Source organism: Sycon ciliatum, chromosome 2 (genome assembly GCF_964019385.1).
Source record: "Sycon ciliatum chromosome 2, ocSycCili1.1, whole genome shotgun sequence".
NCBI lineage: Eukaryota > Metazoa > Porifera > Calcarea > Leucosolenida > Sycettidae > Sycon > Sycon ciliatum.
Genome location: NC_088644.1, coordinates 44096918 through 44122644, shown reverse-complemented (window position 1 = coordinate 44122644; position 25727 = coordinate 44096918). Strand labels below are relative to the sequence as shown.

Genomic DNA, 25727 nt, shown 5'->3' with positions numbered 1-25727 from the left:
TTGACGCTCTTTAAAGTATACGCCCGGGGCTTATAAACGGAATTTTACGGTATGATCGTTTGGTCGGATCCGGATCCAGATCCAAATCTCAGATCCGTCGGAATCAACCGATCACTTTTTCTCGGACCTTGGCTGTTGCCATGTGGACGAAGTAAAAAATGGCGCTGACAGGTCACCCAAAAGGGCGAAAGTCGTACTGATCGCGCATGTCGTACTAAAAGTCAACAAAAGTCGACTAGTCGTACGACAATGAGTACAAAAATGATTTTTACCCGCCATATACGCACAAAGGTCACATTTGGATCTGATGGATCCAGTCAACCCTGCTCCCGGGGCAGGGTTGCTCGGATCCAAATCCAAAGGATCTGGATCCGGATTCGACCAATCAATCACTGCAGATCCAGTGGATCCGACAGAATTGGATCTGGATCCGACCAAACGATCACGGCCATACAGTACACGGTTTGCAAAATGAATGATTTTTGGCCGAGTATCACGTTGGCTATTTGCAAGATGATAAAAGTGTACAGCAGCATGCAGCAAGAGAGTCTCGCTTTTGAAAAGTAATGAAAACGGCATAACAAACTCGCAGTGGAGTTCTTTACCCAGCGCAAGCTTTGTACGACGTGTTTCATGCATTCTAAAAAAGTTGACGTCTACCAAAGTCCGCTGTGGGCCAGATCAGCTGTGCTGCGGAGTTGCACACTCTTGCTGATGTACTCGTACTGTAGTACAGAATGACATCATGCACATGACTAGACATGGCACAGCCTGGCACAGTACAGCTCCAGTAACTAAGAATAATAATTATAGAGGTTCTCTTTTCGAACTTCAAAAACCTATTGAGCACAGAAATAGGATGTCATTGAATGATGTCCAAAGAAGATAATGAGACAAAGAATTTGAAAGAAAGCCAACGGACAACTCTACTTCAAAGTAAGAATAGTGTCCAAAGAAGATAGCGAGACGACGACAGCCAATGGACAATACTCAACTCGGTGATAATGAAACATTGCAGATAACAAATCTATGAGAAAGTCATTGAAGCAGGATCAACAATAACTGTTTCTAAGCAAGACATGGAAGATGATACTCTTATCTTATCGACATAAAGACATCTGTCCATAAAGTAGAAAACAAGTTGAGCAGACGCCTTAGTCCATACAGGAGTGCATACAGGAGTGCATACAGGAGTGCATACAGGAGTGCATACCATGGCACTGGTACACAGACGGCTTAGTCCATACAGGAGTGCATACCATGGCACTGGTACACAGACAGCATGCCATGACACTGGGTACACTGGGGAAGCAGATTCCTGGAAACCAACCACCAGCGGAAATATACTCCAAACCGTCTTAACGTTACCCCAACACTCGAAACTGAAAATATCATCGAGATGATAATACTGCAGACAGACCACTTATGTACAGATAGGTACACTGTGCAGTATGGAGTAGAAGTACAAAACAACCATGAAGAGCGGATGCACCTGAAGCATCGTTGCAGAAGGGAATGCAAGACCATGCACACTTCTGAATTCCACTCTCACTGGGTTAGTAATAGTACAAGGCATGTGCCTAAAGTACACCTTACTCAAGGTACACGAGGTACACAAACACAACAGAGACTGGCACATGCTGGCAGTGCGACCAGCACACACGAGATCATCTCGAGCAAGAACAGACTGCGACACTGTGACACGGGGACTATAGCACTAGTACAAGTTGTTACAAAGTTGTCCAATGACCCGTGTGAAAACAGCACATATCCAGTGAAACCTCACTGGTATTAACTGCTGCTGCCACGCTGACACAGAGTACGAGAAAGTATAGCTGGTTGGTCTGGAGATGATGCTTCAAGCCCGGCTTGCCATCAGGCTACAGAGCTATGAACTCCACACACACACACACACCTCAGACATCAGACCTGCCCATCGCGGAAGCGATGATAGCGAACAGCTATGTTAGACACACACACACACACACACACACACACACACACACACACACACACACACACACACACACACACACACACACACACACACACACACAGAGTTTACAATGACGAGACAGCATCTCAAAGCTGCAGGACAAGTCTAAACAAACAGTGGTCTTAGCTGCCCACAGAGAGTTCCTTAATTTGACGCAGCAGCTCATCTTCACCCTTCAGTTTTTCCAGCTGAAACAAAAGAAAACAAAACGAGAAGAGAGAGAGAACAGTGAGTGGGTAGACAACACTCCCTTCATGCTTTGTTACAAATATTTAAAATGACCCCAGTTTTCTTGGGAGACAAAAATGAAATGAAACTAAGGAATAGTCTAAGCTTCAGGCTCTTTTTACAATCGACATTTTCTATTTCGGTGTTTGTGTTATATTTATCTTTATAAGCGACACATACCTGATTGCCTTCGAGCGTCTTGCCTTCTGCCTGCTGTGCTTTCAGTTTCTCAATCTGCTGCAATTTCTATTAACACAAGCATGGGTAGCAAACCAGAATACAATCATACATTATTCTCCAAATCCTCTACAAATGATGACAAGAGAGAGAAGCAGAGAAAACAAGAGAGGGAGAGGGAGGGAGAGAGAGAGGGAGAGAGAGAGGGAGAGAGAGGGATAGATAGATAGATAGATAGATAGAGATAGAGAGGGGATAGATAGATCGATAGAGAGAGAGAGAGAGAGAGAGAGAGAGAGAGAGAGAGAGAGAGAGAGAGAGAGAGAGAGAGAGAGAGAGAGAGAGAGAGAGAGAGAGAGAGAGAGAGAGAGAGAGAGAGAGAGAAGAGAGAGAGAGAGAGAGAGAGAGAGTACAGATAAGGCCATGGTAAAAAAATAAAGTTGATTCTCAGGTCATGAGCCTGTGAAAATCGGTGCGAGCGAGCATTGTTTTATTTTATTTCCCACAATTTTTTTATTTCCAAAGATAGGGTCACACATACAAATATATGTACATGGTCACATGTTCATAATATTCAGGCCAGGAAGTAGAAAAATACCGGTATTTTACTACTCCCTGATTCATGCCTTTCGCCGGCCAATGCGCGCATATGCATAAAAAAAATATAAAAAAAATTTCACGGTTCGCGTGAGACTCAGCTAGAAGCCGAGTTTTCCGCATCCGCCGTGGGAACGCCACCACCCTCTAGGATCAAAGGCGCATATGCATGCATAGAAATAAAAAAAATCGTCGGTGCGCGCGTACTTGAGAATCAAAGATAATTTTTACCATAGCCTAAGAGAGGTTCTACTGCACGACAAAAGGAACATTGAATAACTTTCGAGCCCAATTCCTGTATTCATTCTATCATTGCATACAATCACATGTTTACGGTTTTACATTCAGTCTCCTTGATCATATTCTCTGCCAGAACTGTTATGACAATAACTTACCTTTCTCAGAGCACGTATCTTCTTCTCATTTTCTACTGGCGTTGTACTGACGGCAGCAGCAGATGCAGCTGGGGCAGGGGCAACGAGGCAGGTAGCCATGGCAACTGCATCACGTTGAGCCTGGGTCACTGCACTACCCGGTGCTGTGCTTGTGTCACTTGCCTAGACATTACGTGATGATGTCACACCGCCATGCCATCATGACATAGACATTACGTGATGATGTCACACCGCCATGCCATCATGACATAGACATAAGAAAGAAATAGAACAAGAAGCAGAGATAGAATGATTTCATTAGCCATGACCAAGTACATGTAGTACATGTCAAGGGAAACGGTTCACTACAATGTAAGTTACACCTTAGCCGGAGTACAATACACATCACATTCAACAACAAATAACAATCCTGCACCTATCAAAGTACACTGGTCGCCATACATACATGTATATCTACAGTATTGTGAGCAGACACTGATATTTCCAGCTTGAAGTGCTAGCATTGTACCCAGCGCACTGCACACCGGAAAATGTTAGATTGCATAATATAGTGGAATGGTGTAATCCTCACATCTTCTTTCTTGCCACCACGTCGTTTCTTATTCTTCTGGGCAGATTTGGATAGAGGCTTAGCAGCTGTATAACAGATACAAACAGAGGATGAACATCAGCAGTCAAGCATCGGAAATAGCTGGCAAGAATGCCATACTTTGGATAAGTTGTTGAGCAGTGGTACTCCAATAAGGTGAATGACGGTGCATATACACGGCACAAGCAGCACTTGAAATCAAAATGGAGCTCTGCAAGGTGACTACAGTCAGACCTCGCTTATCCGGTCCTCGTTTATCCGGATCCCTCGCCATCCGGACGAAAAAAGCTGGTTACATATTTACAGCATACGTGATGCATCCAACATAAACGGTGTTCGGTTATCCGGTTCCCTCGCCTATCCGGATATTTTTTTGGAAAACGGATGTGTGCGGTTAAGCGAGGTCTGACTGTACTTGTATTACATAGCATGCACACAGCACAGCTGTGAAGCCAAGCAATTCACTTTTACAGCAGCAGCAGAGGCAAGGTGAGCATAACATAGACTTACGCTCTTCTGCCTTCATGGCTGCAGCTGCTCCAACAACCTGAGGACGTTCATTCTCATGCTGTACATGAACAAAACAGAAGGCCCAGCGCAAGCTCCTTCAACATTCAGTATGTTTGGCTAGCAAATTCCTCTCTCCAAGACATTTCTGAATGAGCTCAGAAGAATGCTAGGGTTGAGTCAAGGAAAAGCAGCAATGAAGTAATAACATTATAACCTTCCCATTCAACCTTTGTATAGCAAGTCAGTTCATCAACAGCAACACGCAGAGGTATGGGTAAGGGTGAGCGAGCAGTTGGGCATCTGAAAAGCTGCCCCTTACCCTCACCACCACTTCACCGCCTGTGACAACAAAGTAGGAGAAGCATCTTGTACTCAGCAGTAGTGCACGACGGCGGTGCCACCAGCAGCCATACTAGTAGTACTACCAGCAGCCATAGTGCCACCAGCAGCCACAGTGCCACCAGCAGCCACAGTGCCACCAGCAGCCATAGCGCCACCAGCAGCCATAGCGCCACCAGCAGCCATAGCGCCACCAGCAACCATAGTGCCACCAGCAGCCATAGTGCCACCAGCAGCCATAGTGCCACCAGCAGCCATAGTGCCACCAGCAGCCATAGTGCCACCAGCAGCCATAGTGCCACCAGCAAGGAACAGCAACACGCAATAGAACCAGCACCAGTACAGAGTGGCAGCAGCAGCAGCAGGAGTAGGGTGCAACTCACCAATTTGAGAGATGATGTGGTACCTCTTGCACCCGGGGGCCGATACGCTGCTGGTTTACCTGTAACAGATAGGAACCAACAGCCATTATGCCCACATCATCATATTAAAACTGTACAAGGTACAATACCCATGTTACTTTAGTACAATACTGTATTGCCACTAGTGGGCAATGGAGAGTGGATAGAGAACGCACAATGCAGATGAAACAATCGGCAACCTCCTTTCTAATATGGCACAGGACATCAGTTGTTTTTGTGGGACTACAGCCGTGCCCACGACATGCCACACTTTATACTTTTCGCATGCATGCGATCACACTCAGCACAGCAATCCTGAATGGTATGTTAAAACTGAGTACTAAAAATTAGTTAAAATACCCCATACAATGCAATAGGGAATGAAGCATTCCCAGTGATTCCCAGTGGATACAATACACTAGCCACACGCTGACCCTATAACCCTATAACGCTAACCCTTTAGTCTTGATAGTCAGTTTCCCCCTATGCTGCGCTGATGAGTCCACACAGGACGAAACAGTTCTGTCCGCAGAGTAAGCAGCCATGATACATGTAGTATGTATATGTATGACATAGTATGGCAGGCACATACTTGTACTTTGAAGTACTTGAGTATGCTGCGGGCTAGACCTATAGGATGCATGGCCTGGTATAGCATGAACATAGATTACTTTTGCTTTCTTGTGTTATCGATGCTTGCACGCCGATGACAGCCTTGGCACGGAATGTACCGTACGGTACGGGTTGACAGCAGACCTACAACAGTGCACATCACCATCAGAAACAACAATAAATACGTGTACCAACACCATCACATCTTCATCTTCTTCAGTGAGAATGGATGGCTGGTGTGGTCAACAGGGGGGAATGGCTGGTGTGGTCAACAGGGGGGAATGGCTGGTGTGGTCAACAGGTGTGAATAGTGCAAAGGCATGTTATGGGTACTGAAGCAGTATCATGCCAGGGCTCCGCTTCAAGCGCTGTGCTTGCCCCTGACTCTCGGTCATGTTCTTGAGAGAGACCCAAGACTGAATTGTTGAGGGATTGACGGAATTTAAAAATTCTGTAAGGAGACAATGGAGAGAATGTTGAAGAACTTGTTTTGACATAAAAGAAGTTCAAACCGTGTTGTTGTAGTCTATGGCAGTGAGTGTGTGTTCGTGTAGAGTAAGCATATGTGAGTGTGTGTTTCGTGTAGAGTAAGCATATGTGAGTGTGTGTTTCGTGTAGAGTAAGCATATGGCCAACAGTAGGTAGGATATACCGTATGTAATACATCTATAGTAAAACCTGGTTTAAGTGACCAGCCCACGCTGCAAGCAAAAGCGGTTGTTAACCCTTTGGAGCCTGTACATTCAAATATCGACGGTATGCCGTCGACGGACTAAAACGTTCGTAACTCACTCGAAACTTGACGGATTTCCACGATCGAAATATCTGGAAAGAAGCCGAAGAGCTCAGCTTTCTAATGCAACAATTGCCGAAGAGCTACGATATCGCGTTGCAGAGATATCGCGCTCGACATTTCAGTCACGGCAAAAGTGAACCTTTTTCTCAGCGACTGGCCTTGAGTGAGGGATTTCCCCTTGGATGACATCCTGATTCACCCAGGCACGCTTCGAAGCTTCCTGCACGTGGTCAGCATAAAACTAAACTCAGTGCAAAAAAATGAGCGTTCCGCGATGAATGAGAGTGAAATGGCTGGCGTCGAGGAAATTTGCTCGTATATCCAGCTCTGGGGACTGTTCGAGGCGCCGTGGCGTTGGATATGTGACTGCTGTGGTGTTGAATTTGAGCTCTACTTACTCTGCTCGCGGAGAGCTTTCCAGGAAGCCCAAGATTATGGAAATCCAAAAACGAACACCAATGTTATGCCCAAAAAAAGGTAAAGAATATGTCGCAATAGCAGTTGCATACAATTATCAGGATTATTTGGGGCTCCAAAGAGTTAAGCCAGGTGGTCTTTAGAACCAGGTCCCACAGTGTCTGTGTAGAACTGTCGGTGCATGGAGAAACGGTCGTTAAGAGCAGGTGGTCGCTAAACACAGAGGTCGCTTACACCAGGTTTAACTGTATGTACAGGGCTGCTCAATGAAATCCGATCGCGCGAGTCCAGAATGCACCGGGCGCTGCGCAGCCTAGACCTGCGAGCATTGGGATGCTCACTGTTGCAGGGCGCAAACCTGACTCACTCGATCTGATTTCATTGAGTAGCACTGTATGTTCTCTTCTTACCTGCCACAGTTCATCTTTTGCACCAGGAACTGACCATCTTCCCACGTCTCTTCCAGAGTAGTGCCAAATACGGTACCTGGCAGCAGCAGATAAAGAGAAAGAAATAAGAAAGAACGGGGGAATAAATACGACACAAACTGCTGAATATCTTCACAATCCTCTTCATTATAGGCCATTCATACGACGGCGGTATGTGTTCACATTCGCACACTCCTGCTGTACTACGATCCACGGCCTAACACTTCACACAGCGATACGTGCTCACGTTTGCACGCTCCTGCGGTTCTAAAATCCACGGCATGGCACATCACACGGCGATAGCATATGCTCACGTTCGCACGCTCCTGCGGTTCTACGATCCACAGCATGACACTTCACACGGCGGTATGTGCTCACGTTTGCCCGCTCCTGCGGTTCTACGATCCACGGCGTGACTTTTAAAACACTTCACATGGCGCACACGATCTGGCCACGTTTTGACAGTTGTCTAGGTAATGGTAATTGGAGGCGTGTATTTTGATGGAAATAAGCATTGACTTTTCTCGTCGTATGAGAGGCATATAGTCAGTTGGTACACTGGTTGATGACTTGAAGCCATCTTCTCAATTCGTACAGTACAGAAACTCAATTGTTTGTTTGTTTTTACCTCCAAAGACCCTACTCATACAAGTGTCTGAAGGGCCTAAAGTGACAATACATCCACCTGCCTAAACCAAACAATAACATAGTCCTACAGAGCTCCATAGTACAGCCTAGGTAATGTGACAGTGGGGCACTGTATTGCCTAGTACATGTGTGGCAGTGCAATTGTACAGCCCAGACTGCACTGGGACAGTGTGACACTGTATTGCCTAGTATCAAGAGTACATAACCCCCCAGAGTGTGCAACGCCTGATCCAGCTCTGCATAGGGTCTTGGTCGAGCGGAATCGGATCTTTGCGTCATAATACCGTACACATCTGAGGGGAACCCGGGGAGTCGCGGGTACTCTTGGATCAAAAACAATGGTGCCCTGCCTCGAGACCGGCCTTGCGCTGGTGTGAAGTGTACGCATGACATCAGAAGATCCGATTCCGCTCGACCAAGACCCTACACAGAGCTGGATCGGCGTTGCACACTCTGGGGGGTTATGTACTCTTGCTAGTATGTATGCCAGTACAAACTGAGATGGCTAACTCATTGTACAGCCCAGGCTGCACTGGGACAGTGTGACACTGTATTGCCTAGTATGTATGCCAGTACAAACTGAGAAAACTAACCCATTGTCCTGTCTTAGTCGTGGTGCTGTTGTTGCTGTGAGGAAATGTTCACCATCTGGACACCACTGGAAGGATGTTGTATCCGACGCCTACAGCACACCAAGAGCAGTACATGACGATTTAGAGCATGCAGTTTCACATCTCACAATAAAATACGCATGGATTACTAGTACGAGGTGATTCGTAATTTTTTAAACATTGAGTCATTTCTTAAAGGGGAAGTTAAGGCAAAAATCAAAATTTCACCAGTTGTAGTCTTCGGGGTGCTGAGTCGAATGGTCGTGGTCCGAGGAAGCTCAGACGCTCCCTTCCTACTTGAATCCCAATCGAACTCACGCACTTCCACCGAAACTGGGTGACTGCGCCCTTCTAGATGGGGATTTGTATGTAAAATGTCGATAAAAGCGCCATTTCGTTCTTATAAAAGCACGGATGACCGCGATTGGCCCATATGTTGTAGTCTTTTGGACGCTGAGTCGACTGGTTTTGGTCCGAAAAGGCTGCGATGCAGCGTTCCTCCTTTATTCCCAATCGAACATGGTTGAACAAGTGGTCACGTGCTCCTGGGTGCCCAAATCACCTGGTCACCGTGCCTGCAGGGTACAACTTACTAGCCTGTTTGACCTTTGTTGGGTGCAGTCCTGTCACTCGAATTGAACCTTGGTGTGAAAGTTGTCGCCTGCTGGCGCTGTGACCAGGTGACTTGGACACGCAGGAGCACGTGACCGCTTGTTCAACCATGTTCGATTGGGAATAAAGGAGGAACGCTGCATCGCAGCTTTCTCGGACCAAAACCAGTCGGCTCAGCGTTCAAAAGACTACAACATATGGGCCAATCGCGGTTATCCGTGCTTTTATAAGAATGAAATGGCGCTTTTAGTGACATTTTACATACAAATCCCCATCTAGTATGGCGCAGTCACCCAGTTTCGGTGGAAGTGCGTGAGTTCGATTGGGATTCAAGTAGGAAGGGAGCGTCTGAGCTTCCTCGGACCACGACCATTCGACTCAGCACCCCGAAGACTACAACTGGTGAAATTTTGATTTTTGCCTTAACTTCCCCTTTAACAAATCGGTAAAATTATCTCATTGCCAGCGCCTGCAAAAAGTCAAGTCAAATTTCTTTTTGCCATTGCCATCGCCAATGTTCTGTCAAGTTCGCCTCCAACATTGAGACTGATATTCCTTCACGAAGTGACATTGCAAGAGCTTTCAGTCTGCATGTGCGCGATGTTTACGGTAAAATAGAGTATAAGAGAGTCATAGCCGCTGGTTTCAACCACCAGTGACAACACATTTAGCTGAAGAGGAAACATATGATAGCTACATACTGGAAACTACGCCTGGGAAGGAGGAATGTCGGTGTGTTGGCCCTGGTGACGGCCAAACATTGGCAATTACTGATTTTACTAACAGATGTTGATCACAATTGCGTATGAAATCAGGGTGATAAACCTATTGCTATGCAAGCTTGAATGGCTTGTACTTGGATGAACATGATCTTGATCCAGTCTTGCTGGACCGCCCTGGATATGTAGGGTCTCTTTCTATTGAAAACTGACTTGAAATTGTGCTGCTAAGGCCTATTTTTCCATGATGTTAAGAAATGACCACAACAAATAATGTGCGGAAAAATTGCCATTTTTCAGCTGCCACCTGCTTCCCAACACCAAGGATTATGTGAATGAACAACCCACCATTGCAATCTAAGGACATCACTATTACATTTTTAGATGAAGAAATGGAAAGATTCGCACCTCGAACCCTACGGAAGGCTTTTTTTACTTTCGTGTTAAATAATGACGAATCACCTCGTACATCAAGATTCAAGAGAAGATTACCGCTACTATTTTTTATAGAGTGTGTAACTAGCTGTTACTTAAAACCTCCATACAGTGTTGTGACGACAGAACTGTTACTTCACATCATGTGACATGGACATGGTTCAAAAGGCTACGCTGGCAAACAGTACAAAGCGACCAGCAAAGTGTTGTACCCAAAACAGGGCCGAGTCCAATCCTACCCTGTATCCGCCATGCGCAGGGTGCAAATAATGTGTACAAGTACGGGTTTGTCATGTGATGATGTGAAGTTCTGCCGTTGCAGACCCCATAGCTGGAGTTCACTTGCGGGGGGGGGGGGGGGTCCGTACACTTGATAACATGCATAAAGCACCACCGAATAATGTGACTTCATAACACAGACATAGCAAGGAGAGCCCAAGCATTCAGCACATCTGCCAAATTCCATTGCTAAATGATCTGTGATGTGACTGTATGAAACCGTTGAGTAGCCTCACACCAGAACAAACCTCTTAGGTTCCATTTGTTCTGTCATTCCCGAATGGGCATGGAATGACGTTGGTAGTACTTGGTACTCATCGGGGAATCGGAATGAGCGCAGCAAACAAACGCGCCGGCATGCACTCGGGAATCTGGCAAAAGTTTTGCGCCACTCTGGAAACGAAACGACGGTCGAATATTTTTGGTTTTTTAGTATGAGTATTACCTGTTGTTTGCATGCAGCCTTTTGCGAAGACTACTGCATGCCAGTCCTGGTAGTTGCTATTTGCTTTCGTAAGTTTCTGCATGTCCCAACGACAGTCATGATGAAGGAGCGGCCAAACACGGCGTAGATCAATGAGCGCCCGTAACTAGGGTGCCTGCAGGCGGCGTTTGGCCGCTACTTCATCATGCTATTCGACCTCGTATCTGTCACAGAAACGTCTCTAGCTCTCGTGTTTATTTGACAGAGACGAGGCACTGTTGTAAGAAGAAGTGAAGTGGCAGGCTCGGTGCCTCTTTGGGTCTTGGATCTTTGGCTCGAAAAATAGTTCTGGCTTGCCTCCCTGTGATTCTAGAGGCCCTGCTCGACGACGATGAAGAGCTGAAGTGCGAGCGTATATTTCCAGTTCATCAATGATCCCGGGCGAACACTTTCTCAGGCAGCAAAGGGTCAAATTACCACGAACAAGTTACTATGCCGAGGTTACAGTACCACGTACCAGCCTATACCCTGGGCGATGTCCGCCAACATACTACTAAGTTAGTATATCGATAATCGCGTTTAAAGCTTTGTTGGAGAGGTATGCAGCAGCGACGAAGCCCCTCCGAGCATTTTCATTCCGCTCGGACTCGCTCGGAATGAGACCTCATTCCACTTTTTCTTAGGAATCGCCAGAATCGATTCTGCCCCCTTCATTCCATGACCGGAATCGGAATTGCACCGAACAAACGCTCCGGAACCAAAACACGGCGGAATGACTTTGGTATGGTGGCGGAATGGCACCGGACAAACGCAACCTAACTAACGTCTCTGTTATGTGTGGTGGGGCTCACACAGACTTGTATGGTGGCTGACACCACCTCATGCCTTGTAGGTCAATTTCCACCTATGCTAACAGTGCATACTGAAAATGATCACAGAGCCGGTCTCCTACATCTCAGATGCCTGCTTTGGTTCACAGAGACTCCTTCATAGCTGGCCTATCGATAGCTATAGAGAAGGCGGTGGGATTGCATTTGAAAAAAAAAAAACTCAAGCTTGGACCTATGCGATCATGCACATCGACAACTCCTCATCATGATCATACCATACTAGTATCTTGTGAAAGGGCTAGATGAAGACGTGGCTCCGCCAGGAATACCACAGAGATGCCCAAGAGTCCTTTCATGCATCACGGGAAAACATCAGGGACAGCTCTGGTGGGGTTTACACCGCTGGTTCACTTTGGTATAATTTCAATTATCACATTCGCACAATCAATACATACCTGACACTTGGAAACAAGTTGCAATTTCTCACGACTCCAGAATTCCTGAGCAACGGAAACAGAGAGCAGCGTGCAAACTTCAGAAGTCTTATTGCACTAGAAAGAACGCAGCACAAACAGTTCAACAACATCTGTGGAGACGACAAAATGCAACATCATTTTATTCAAATCATCCACTACTAACCCAGGCAAAGCAGCTGAGACATACATGTATACACTTCACATTAAAAAATTGGTTGTGAGCAACACTGGCTCACACTCAAATCACTGCTTTTCACCAGAAAAATACTTTATTTCAACGTTTCGGTCATGAAATAACCATCATCAGGAATGTTGCTCACAACCAATGTTTTACTTATGAAGCTGCGTGATGCGTCCTACAAGATTTTAAACACTTCACATTATTCCCATTATTCGCTATGTAGGCCCTTTGACAAAGTAGTATAAATTATTTACAGATTGAGAGTCACGCGAGAAAGTGCAAGATCACAGCGATTGGACACAGTCATGTTAAAACTACAAAATAAACAGGAACCATCACCTGCAAGGAAGAATGTTATAGTAACACCTACCAAATGGCCGGGGAGGTTTCCAAATCCAGACAGGCACATCAGTGATCGACAGCAAAGCAAAGTCAAGGACTATGCAGTAGTACAGAACATTGTATCCAATCTCCCAAACACTCAATTCTCAGATAACAGGAATAGAAGCAGTGCAATGCGACACAATCACCACCAATTGAGAACACATCTGCCCCCCCCCCCCCCTAACATACACATGCACACATGCACACATGCGCACACGCACGCACGCACGCACACACACACACACACACACACACATGCACACAGTTGACCATTGGAGAGCAGTAAAAGACAACATCAGCGGTAGCGGCAACAGCAAATATCATAAAGGCAATATGTGCCGTTTATGCAGGATGATGAGGATATCTGTTCCATGACTGTTGTAGTTGACAGCATTGCGAGGTCCGGTACCGAAATCAAACACGGGCTCACACTTCTGATTGAACAAAGTCGCCTTGGCCGGCATGACTGCAAGTGCGCATGGCGGCGAGAGTTAGGGAAATCAATATACCATTCAACATGAATTCAAGAATATAAAAAAAGAGCACTTGCTTATTACCAAACACACCTACAATAGCCCCCACCCCACGTACCGGGTGATCACCTACAATACCCCCCCCCCCCCCGGTAGTCACCTGCAATATCTACCCCCCCCCCCCCCCCATGTACCGGGTGATCACCTACAATACCCCCCCCCCCCCGGTAGTCACCTGCAATATCTATCCCCCCCCCCCCATGTACCGGGTGGTCACCTGCAATAAAATACACATTGTGACACGGTTTTGAAGCACAGAATTCAATTCAAGCCAATACTGACTTGCCAAGAGTACTAGCGCACAGTCCAGAGTGACGACACAGACAATGAATATTCAAAATATCACCCTGGTATCGTCATCAAAGCACAGGATCACAATGACATCACCACGACATCATAATGACATCACATGACACAACTGTACATATGACATATTCGGTGAGGATACAGCCGTATACTACACAAAACTCGCGTCCATTCGGATGCCAGTCACTGGAATAAATAGGTCCCTTCTTGGCTGCAGCGACAACCAAGTCAGAAAAGCGACAACAGCAGCAGCAGCAGCAACAGATAAGACTTCCAGCAGCAGGTACTTTGCTGTGGGTGAATATTGCTGACACGATGAATGGAAGTTGCAGCCACTTCTCCCCAGCATCTACCTACTGATACATACGCAAGTCTGTAGTGCAATGTATTTGTTACAATCTAGTGTTTGGGCAAATTCGCTATTCTATTGGGCGCGTTCGGTTACACGCATTTCGATCAGTTCTGGTTGCACCGTTCGATTACACAAATTCTGTCGTCAGAAGGGACGGAATCCAATTCCGTCCATTCTGAAGAGGAATTGCTAATTCTCCCGCCAGAATTGGCGCACTCGACGTACACGCCATGCTAAGTCCACGTGCACGCGAGGGTGTACGAGATCCCACGCGATCCCCTTTTACGATTTTTACGCGTAGTTGTTTGTTTATTTGCCGCATTCTGTTCATTCGAGAATTATAAAACCTGGATCCACAATATGTAATCGAACGCGCCCATTGTATTGGTTGTTGTTGATGATGGCCTTGTCTATTTCCATCATGTATTCTCCCAATATCCTTCCTTGTTGTCTCACTTCCAGCTACCCTCTTCCCAACGCAGTCGTCACCCCTAATCCATAATTCTTCCTAAAGCTGGCGCCTACTTTCGTAAATCAACCCTTTTTTCTTTGAGTGTTGCTTGGAATAAACTTCCTGAAGACATTGGTTCACTCTCTACAACAGCGAAATTTAGTATTGCTGTGCGTCGGTATCATTCGCAATCTATGTTTTCTTTGAAAGGTATTCCTGACTTTTGTGTCTAGGCTAACCACATCTATGATAGTTTCAATAGTTTGTGTATATGTCAGTTATAGTAGTCCGCAATGCTGCTTTTCTAATTCTCATTATGATTAGCATGCAATGTACTACTTGAAGTACCCGAAGTACTGAATTTACTTCTTTTGTACTCTATTCTAATGTATCTTCTACCTCTTCTCCCCTACCAACATACTTTCTCATTTTCCATACTTACTTAGAATACCCCCTCCGATAGGCATCTATTTGCCTCTGGAGGATCCGTGAAATAAAAATCAATCAAAATAACTGTGTGGGAGTCTGTGCTGTGTTTCAGTATTGTCATGATTGTGGATACATTACTAGTAGTGCAAAGAGCGGAGTCCTCCGGTTCGATAGAGTGCTCAATTCTGAATTCTGAACGGGGATTTTTACTACAGTCAACTTCGCTAATAACTACTGCAGATATAACCGCAATTCGCGAATAACAACAGAATTTCCATGCCTAGAGCAAAGTCCTATCTAACTGTAATACATAATTATAATGAGACTTGGGGTATAAGGACACTTTTCCGATGCCCCGCCGAGTGTCGTTATACGCAAAGTCGACTGTAAATTTCATCTTCAGCGTTACTATAATAAAATAATTATATTATTAAATTTTGGGGTGACAACTTATGGACAGGGCCTTGAACTATCCTCAAATCGAACTTGTGGTTGATGGGTGTTATGCACATGGCAGCCAAAAGCACATACATGGATACAGATTGCACAAATACATGGAGTAAAGCAGGCATTTCACACTGCACACTGCACACTGCAGCCATGTACGTACATAGAGTAACCATCGTGCCAGCACCAGTCGTGTCTAAATACTGCAGGCCTTGTTCACCATAGTAGGAAGCACCGCTAGAGTCAACCTCCACACTAGTAACACCAAGGAATGCAGTGCCTGGAGACCAGCATGGAAACACAACACACAGTAACAGCACAGTTAGCAACAACACAATAAGCAACAACACAGCATACCACAAGCAAAACAGCAGCAAGCAACAACAGCGACAGCAGCAACAAACGCAGTAGCAAAAATACTGTAGCCAAAGTCAAGGAAATCCATCTTATAGACAAGTGTGCTCCTCCTCGGCAGAATACTAGTATTCTTCAGGAAAATTTCACTTTAACCCTTTATTGGCCGATTAAAATATAAACAAGCCCACGCAATCGCCAAACCTGTACCTAAATTGGACGTAACTTTTGTTTGCATTGGACAAATTCCACGACCTTGGGCATCCTGGAAAGGCCTTACCTAGAGGAGCGCAATGAGCGTACACTCGACTCCACGGGATGCACTGGCCCAGCGCTGCAAGCCAGGGAAGGCCCACCAGCGCTGGGCTCACGCTCGAGATCAATCTCTATCCACCATTTCACTCCTGTTGCTCGTATCAAACTCAATTTTTTTCGTAGAGACTCCCGGGAACATGCTTTTGAAGTTGAATCGGTGTAGTCTTGTCAACAGGTGACGTAAGCAGGGAAAATCCCGGCCGCTGACCCACGCATCGCCCTCTGAGCGCAAATTTCCCGGGACCAACATTACGAGTGCTATAACTCAAGAACCGCTTATTGTATCGCTTTGAAAATTGTTCGAGGCGACAGCTGAGAGTTTTCTCTTCGACCTACATATTTCGATTCCTCAGAAAGACCGAGATTTGACCAAGTTACGATAATTTCAAAATGCCTACCCCATGTTCGATCAATGTATATGCCAGCCAATAAAGGGTTAACAGTGGATACTGTGGGGTAGGATATCATTAACTAGTTGAGTGCTGTGTAATAAAACCCTGCTGCTTTCATAGGTGCGGTGGACACCGTTGCTTATTGAAGGATATGGTTAGCGAGTGCAGGCTGTCGTAATAAAACGACTCATCCGTGTTCCATTCCCGTGCATGGTACATGCATGGTGCGACGGCACAATGACAGCTGTCGCAAATCACACTGAGTATTACATGTGTTTTTTGGTGATTCCTGGTTAGCTGCTAGCTTTTCCCTACTCGAAGTTGTTGCCGCCGCGAAATCTGGGGGTTTGTGTTCGTCCTGGCGAAAACCGTGTTTTGATCCGTTGAGGGAGACGAGAGATACAGTGCGAAGACGTACGATCTGTCCGAGAATCGGCGAAGAAGAAAGCTTCGCAGACTACCCGTAGTGGTTGGGAACAGAATGGAACATATACCAGTCGATGCCTGTCATGGTAGGGATGACTGCTACGAAGTTTTAGCCCCATGCTCCCCAGCGCTTTTTAGCGCCCGACGATAATTACCAAATTTCATCGATTTTCCATGTGGATCAAAGCATAGTCTCCTCAATCTTCTCCAGTCGAGCAGAGTCTGGACGCTACAATGTCGAGACGCGAAAAGAGAACATGCATGAACACACAGGAGCATCACATGCAGCTGCATTCTGCCTTGACGAAGCTGAGAACAACACCAGCACCACGCATTTGGAAGACATTTCGAAGAAGACGAAGAACTACATATCCGCGTTCAAAAAAGCCTCTGTACTGCGTGTGTGCATGCAGTATGCATGCATGCATGCGCGAAGCACGGGGTCCGCGGATCAACTTCGTTCAAAAATCATTGTGCCACACGGGTTGTATGATTTGTGTGCGATCATGGTCTTTCTTCTTGACAAACAAAAGTGAAGTTTTTCGATCTTCAAATCGCCATAGCGTCCTTGTCATGACTCCAAATCAGCTGAAACTTTGCAGGAGGAATGAAAATGCCATGCTGAATCGATTGGTACCATTTTCGAAGGGTTTCCTTGAAAAATAAAATTTAGCCTGCACTGGCTAATATGGTATACTGTACATCAAGAAGTAACGGCTACTGTGAAGCACATTATATAATACAGCATATGGCGGAGCACCAACGAAGGCACAACACCCACCTTGAACGTTCCAGCTAATCTTCACATTGTCACACTTGAATATACTGCGACTGGCAAGGACATTCTCAAAGCCAGGATAGCGATAGAGACGAATGAATGCTGGTCCGCCCTGTCAGCACAATGATACGCAAGACAAAAGAATAATGCAATGGTTGTAACAAACACACTACATGTACTTCATCACACAACACTCTAATATAATCAGTGATCAGGAAAAACACAACTGATAAATACAATGTAGAAAGAAGAAGGGATACATGGGTACGATTTCTACATTTAACATTGGCTAAGTATCCGGGCTTCATAAAATACTTCCGTACCATCATTATTTGAGCTGGAGAGTTCACGACGGAAACCAACGAAACTTGGCTGTTTGGTCGTACTCCCATGAGAAATGGCCAAAATCATTGGCTACCGTCAAGAGTCCGTAGTCCCCCCATGTATATGTATACATGTATGTGTCAACACGGCATGCTTTGTGCTGGTCTGGCGCGGCAATTTCTAGGACGCAGTAATCAATATCATAATCGATAATCGAATCGATACAAGGGTAGGTTAACGGATAGTTGAAAAGTGTAATCGCTTCACCCCTAATTTCAACCTCTTTCGGAAACTTAGCTTAGCTTTTGGTCAACGGCTGCAGTCACAGTTTAGCGCTATAAGAGGAGCCGTCTGTAACCAGTACATTGTATACCAAGCTTGTTCATGAAACTAAAGTTCCACTTTATGGGTGGGTGGTCAAGGTCAGTCTCCTTTTGGAAATTACTGAAAGACGAAAAATAGGCATGTCCTTGAATAACATATTTTCGTGGGGGGGGGGGGGGGGGGGCAGACATTTTTCACTCTGCACAATGCAATACTCTTTCTGAGGGGGATAGATAGATAGATAGATAGATAGATAGATAGAGAGAGAGAGAGAGAGCAGTAGTAGTAGTAGTAGTAGTAGTAGTAGTATTTATTTTATTTACCATCGGATGCCTCAACAGTGATATACACAACTTAAGAGGGCCGATAAGCCGATAAGGCCACACGTTTTTATTTCTATATTTCTCGTCACCCGCGCGCATACGATTCAGGAGTCTGGAAGAAAAAAAAGAAAAAAACTGTGCTGCACTGACTGTGCATGTGGGAGCCAGCACACTCATGCACATGTACATAATGTGGTCTGGCCTGCGCGACACATGATGCAAGAAGGCATTTTTTGTGCGCAATCTAGCTGCACATGCTCAGATTGTGACAGAAGCTCCTACCACATACTAGTTGCTAACTATGGATGCTATTTTGCATGGTGTATTGGTGGATTTTAGTGTGAACAAAGGTCTAATAAACTTTTTTTTAATTTTTCGGTCGTTTTTTAATTTTTTTTCCACCTCTCGCATACGTTTTTAGATTTTCAGGTGACGAGAAACATAGAAATAAAAACGTGTGGCCTAACAGGATAAGTGAAAAGGAAAAGGAAAAGAAAAAAATAGAAAAAATAGGAATCCAGACATCAAGCAGTAATCAAACACCAAATCGACTTCAAGCTTTGTACAAGAACGATCAAGATCATCGAGAAACTCAACGGATTCCAAAAACAAGGTGGGAGAGAGAGAGAGAGAGAGAGAGAGAGAGAGAGAGAGAGAGAGAGAGAGAGAGAGAGAGAGAGAGAGAGAGAGAGAGAGAGAGAGAGAGAGAGAGAGAGATGGAGAGAGAGAGAGAGAGAGAGAGAGAGAGAGAGAGAGAGAGAGAGAGAGAGAGAGATGGAGAGAGAGAGAGAGAGAGAGAGAGAGAGAGAGAGAGAGAGAGAGAGAGAGAGAGAGAGAGAGAGAGAGAGAGAGAGAGAGAGAGAGAGAGAGAGAGAGAGAGAGAGAGATAGAGATAGAGATAGATAGATAGAGAGAGAGAGAGAGAGAGAGAGAGAGAGAGAGAGAGAGAGAGAGAGAGAGAGAGAGAGAGAGAGAGAGAGAGAGAGAGAGAGAGAGAGAGAGAGAGAGAGAGAGAGAGAGAGAGAGAGAGAGAGAGAGAGAGAGAGAGAGAGAGAGAGATAGAGATACTGGTAAACATATACAACAAACTTGTAAAGTGCACACAACAAACAAGACCCAAACAAGAGTCACAAGACCCAACCCACCTTGGAGCCAGGTTGATAAGAGGCGATGTAGTACGGAACAGTGGATGGAGATATCGCGCAATGCTTGATATTTTCCAGGCGAAGCTTCTGAACGGGAGCGCCATCTACAAGAGAGTGCAAGTATCCATGTTCATGTGCACAAGCATGCGTGCCCACGTGAATGATACACACAAACACACACACACACACAGACAGATACACATAAAGACACACAGACAAACACACACACACACTACTACTACTACTACTATAGCATGACTGCCCATTGGGCAATGTCACCCCCGGAGGGGGCCAGAGTTTGGAGGGCACCGTCATTGGCAGGACTTCTGGTGCCTCGTCAAATCTTGCTGTCGTCGGAAACGCTTCGGGCAATGCATGCAGATCAGCGGCAGAGATTCCCTATCGGCTGCAGCAAGACGTTTTCCACGGTTGCAGTTATGGCGGTTAAAACCAGCCCGGGACTTGAAGCAGCGATTGCAGCGTTGACAATGCTGAAAGCAGCAACTAGCGAGAGACGCTGTCAATGCCATATCTGCATGTTCAGGGAGTGCAGGCTGGCAGCGATGAACTGCAAGCCCACCCTTACTTCGGAACCATCGGCAGCAACTGACGCACTGTGCTGAACCACGCTGTTGGTGGACGGGAAGTTGGCGCTCAGCCAAACACTTGTGCCGTGCCTTGTCTTGAGGACGAGAGAAAGCCCGGTTGCAAGATGACCAGAGTACGGATTTCTCTACTGCCCGAGGAGGCTGAAAAACCAGAACCTGCTCTCGCCAAACTGACCGGTCTTGTGCGCAATCAAACCAGTTTGGAATGGACTTCGTGTCAGTAGCCACAATGTCTCTCCACCTGCGCCTGGGACCGCAGAAGGGGCGCGCAGCCAACAAATGACCAAACAACAGCTGCAATGGGACACGGTCCTCCGACATCCGAGCCACATGACCAAGCCACTCTAAACGACGATGGCGCATCTTAACAGAGAGTGGCACTGGGTCACCCCAGTGACGACGTAACTGCGCAGACGTGATGCGATCGGATTGCTGCTGACTACGAGGGATGGCTAATATTGTGCCGATGCAGCGATGATGGAAGGCATCCAAACGTCACACACACACACACACACACACACACACACACACACACACACACACACACACACACACACACACACCAGCACGCAGATAAAACCGCTAGAGAGAGAGAGAAGTGCAGTCATTCTACATAGAAGTACACACTTCTACTGCTGCCAACCATCCACACATACATGTATCTTCATTTGTACAGGAAAATAGAGCATGCTAACTAGCTTTGAAATATCCAGCAGAACTACAATGGGTCGGTAGCTACAGATGACTAGGGCTTGGCAACACTGCTTTCTTTATCCTTATATCTGCAGATATTGACTAAGTATGAGCATGATAGGCTGAGCAGGCAGACAGGCATGCATTGGTATGAACCTAACCTGGTACACCGCCATTGAAGAAGTGAACTTCACCAGTTACCACACGGGCACACAGCTCCTCATCTGCTGACCACATTGGATGCCTAAACACACGCACACATGCACACAAGCACATACACCCACACAAATATGATAACCTGATGATCCCTAGGATGCGTGAAACTTGAAATTACAGCTAAACAGACCTCCGGTGTGTGTATGCACACAAGTACATACATCCTGTAGAGCCACTACCACTAGGGTCACGTGGGCCCCGGAGGGGCAGTACATACATACCTCAGACCTCAGACATGCCCATCGCGGAAGCGATGATAGCGAACAGCTATGTTAGACATAGCAACTTGTGCTGGGATTACACCATTCAACAGCTTGCAAGGCTGATGAATTGACCGCCACTATTTTTAGCCTGGTATCCACCACACAGCTGTTTGAAGTGACTTTTTCTGGCCAGTGAATCCCTATTTTTCATTTTTCCATTTTTTTTTCTACACACACACCACACCACATACTCTGGCACATACATACACATACACACACATGCATATTATTGTACACATACACACACAATACATGCACGCACGATGCCGCAGTCATACTTTGAAGTTGAATGTAGTTGAATGTAGTTGAATGCAGTTGAATGCAGTTGAATGTAGTTGGATGTAGTTGACTGTAGTTGAATGGACATTGAACAGCAGCAGGTGGACAGCTAGGTACATCCACACCTACATCCAAACCTACATGTACATGACTGTACAGTGTTTCAACAGATAACATACCATCCTTCACTCTTCTTCTGCACATAGCTGGTAACACAGTCTCCAGTTGACACGTTCCACACATGCAGGTTTGGCTCGCCAGGTGATTGACCTTTGCGCACTACATCACACACATGTGCACACACACACACACACGCGCGCACGCACGCACACACACACACACATGCACGAACACATATGAGTAAGCCACCATACAAACTCAATATCACTCTACCCAGCGATGCATATTCGCATCAGTTACACTTCCCACACACGACATTAACAACAGGGAAAATACAAGTTACCAAGCTCAGGCCGGATGCGAGCACAGACACAGGATCTAGGAATAACTGCCTTTCTCAGTCTCCCTAGACCCTGTGAATGCAAGTGCAATGCAAAATAGAACTGGTACATACACCACACAGATCCAAGCCATGCAGGAGGTGACTGGATTATCAAGTAGGTCAGGTCTTATCTTTGGGTTCTTCTGCAATGGAAATATCTTTAAAATACAGAAATCAAGCTCAAGGATACTGGGATGTGTTGCTCTAAAGAAAAAGGAAAAAAACATTGGTGGAGACACAGATCCGCTTGCCTAATGTCACACAATCGTGTTCAACGATCTCAGAAAGTGAAAACAACCACGACAATGATATGTGTCACATGATACGGTCTGGTGACAGGATGAATCCAATGACCAACAACCATCTACAATTACTCTCAATACGTAGCGCACCCGATCTTGAAGACAAACAAAATGCGTGACTTTTGTGAGTGCGTGACTCGTGGCTGTATACATACAGCGTGGCAGCGTGGCTGTATAGTGTATACATATACAAAGTACATGCCGTCCGAATTGCAAAGGTGCGTGACTTACTGTGAACCATCTACTCACCAGCATAGGGTTCCCAGGCAGCCAGGAAAGAGCCTTTGGGCGAGAACCGAAGAGAGCATGTGCGTGGAAATGGGTAAGACTGCAGAACATGTCCGTCGGACGTGCGAGCAACTTGTACACTGGTAGCGTTTACCCACGCAAACCGTGATCCATCGTGAGAGTAGGTCATAGACTTGCAGTCACGCGAGTCATCACTGCAGATAACAAAGCATTATTGATAACAACATCTGCATGAACGGTTTCCTCGGAGACAAATTAATGCTATAATACTTCGGCCACATTTCCGGTTCCTGAACAACATTTTGAAAGTATTCAGTAGTATACTTACAAGTAGGGCTGCAACGGGTAGGGGTTTGGCCGGGTAATGACATCGGGTATTTCTATGCCATCACCATACACACGTTGCCACTCCACCATCATAAAGTGAAGTATAAATCCTGTTTTAGGGATCTAACTATCGCATAGTATTTCATTCGTAACGCTCTTTATCGTATGGCACATCACTGTAACCATGTACAGTCAACTTCGCTAATTACGACTGCGGATATAACGACAATTCGCGAATAACGACAGAATGTCCATGCCCAGAGCAAAGTCCATTCTACCTGTATACATATAATGAGCCTTCAGGTATAAGGACACTCTGTGAATAAGGACACCTTTCGGATGCCCCGCCGAGTGTCGTTATACGCAAAGTTGACTGTAGACAACCAATCAACACTCACAACAAGTGTACGAAGTCAGTAATTCTCGATATCTCACGCTCAGCTCAAATGCATGCCAATATCGAACATTTGCATACCCTGCAAGGTCAAAGGTTCGAAACGCAATTAGTGGAACAGTGAACAAAGAGGTCAACGGTTAGCATGCAGTACTTGGAATACTTAACTCGCCCATGGTTGGTACAGTGCGTATCGGTTATAGCGTGGTCGTGTAAAAGAATATACTGTAAAACCGGAAAGTCTAACGACCAAAAAGTTTAACGTTTTTTTGTAATTTTTGCATGATTACGTGCAGAAAGTTTAACGATGGCTACCTGGACACCCATCTGTGTGCGCATCTTTACACAGACATCTAGCGATAACGTTTTTTTCAAATAACGAAAAGTATTTGGTCGTTAAAACGTTAGACTTTGCGACTCGTTTAGACTTTCCCGTTTGACAGTACTGCTTACAAGAATGACCTCTCGCATTTTCATAATCATAACATGGGTTTCAACTTTCAAGTGAACATTTATTCTTACAAGCAATGTTATCGCATTGTAGAATATATCGGTCCTAAGAATGGACTTTGTGTAGCAAAACATACCAGATTAGTACAACGTGTATCGCCTGTAGTAATAACATCTGTCTAATGCAGTTCTGATCCGACTCGCATTGCATCGTAGATCGTAGTACTGCAGGTTCAACAGTACTTACTGTTGTTGTCATGTATCTCATGCTGCATAGCCACATGGTAAGCGTATCGTCAAGAGTACATAACCCCCCCCCCCCCCCCCCCCCCCAGAGTGTGCAACTCCCACATACCCTGCTGTCCCGACAGAATTTCAAGTTGACGTCATTATTGATGACGCAATGCTCCTTGCACCAGTGATTTACAACATGTGTACGGGTGTCAACGCATCACACGTTTTTCTTTGCAATAATTTGTACAGGATCGATCGGTTTCGGTCAACCACAGGTTCCGGATTCGTCTGATAATCCGTGTACAGTGCGCATTGCATCATCAAAATGACGTCAAATTGAAATTCTGTCGGGACAGCACCCATAGTGAAGTTGCACACTCTGGGGGGTTATGTACTCTTGGTATCGTACTATGATGATGACTATGAACACCCGCATACACAGCAGCGATACGTTGTATGTATGAATACTATGATGGCCATCCTGTATAATGTCTGCGGACATGCATCTGATATGTCACACTTGATTTATCGTGTGTAAGAAATATCGGAAATAAGAATAGAAAGTCGCTTTTCAAACACCCACGCTATAACCGATACCTACCGTACTTGCATCGTGTATTGTGGTACATGTGCAATTTTGATGAAATTTGTATGTAAGATTTGCCAGCCTCTAGTATTGACAGTGTCATAGAGGTTATATTTACCTGATCCCACCATGGCGAGCACCGTCCGGTAAGGAACAAACCCAAAGACCATTAGAGCCACGCACTAAAACGACACATAAGATGTTCGAGACAACGCATTTTCCAGAAACAGTTTTCACAAATCTCAGTGAAGAAATAAAAATTACAAACCTGCAAACGAGGAGGCAGGCGACGGTGCTGCAGCAGCCATAACTATTATTCAACCACGTCAAGAAGCAGGGAATTTAGGGGTTTCGTTTGCAGCGTGATCGTTCTCTCAAGCCCAACACCAAACGAAGAATGGAGTACAGGAACTACAAAGTGTAGAAGTAGCAAAATGATACTCAAGAAAGTACAATGTTGGATGTACAAAAATAGTTTTCGGGAATGGGCCGGGATCGGGAACACCAAATACGGTATTTGACCCATCCCGAGTCCGATCGGAGTGGACTGGCGACCCCAAATCCATCATGAAATTTCATGCGGCCAGGTTTGTGTAGTTCGCTCTGCAACTCGGCCGGGTCAGGTGACAAGGTTTTGAAAG

At 45.7% G+C, this 25727-nt stretch overlaps 1 protein-coding gene across 1 annotated transcript; it reads right to left on the bottom strand.

Annotated features, from left to right (window-relative positions):
* Positions 1 to 786: 786 nt before the first annotated feature.
* On the bottom strand, positions 787 to 25536 carry LOC135810252 (eukaryotic translation initiation factor 2A-like). Its single transcript, XM_065323731.1, has 21 exons — positions 25355 to 25536; positions 25205 to 25268; positions 23096 to 23289; positions 22222 to 22321; positions 21446 to 21528; positions 19984 to 20087; positions 17871 to 17979; positions 15766 to 15882; positions 14066 to 14134; positions 13449 to 13550; positions 13071 to 13111; positions 12499 to 12543; positions 8727 to 8815; positions 7468 to 7543; positions 5904 to 5988; positions 5215 to 5273; positions 4493 to 4550; positions 3965 to 4029; positions 3394 to 3555; positions 2405 to 2470; positions 787 to 2184 (listed from the first exon to the last, which is right to left on the bottom strand). Exons 1-21 carry the CDS (start codon positions 25392 to 25394, stop codon positions 2119 to 2121), a joined length of 1794 nt encoding a protein of 597 aa, XP_065179803.1. The 5' UTR covers positions 25395 to 25536; the 3' UTR covers positions 787 to 2118.
* Between the last annotated feature and the right edge of the window lie 191 nt (positions 25537 to 25727).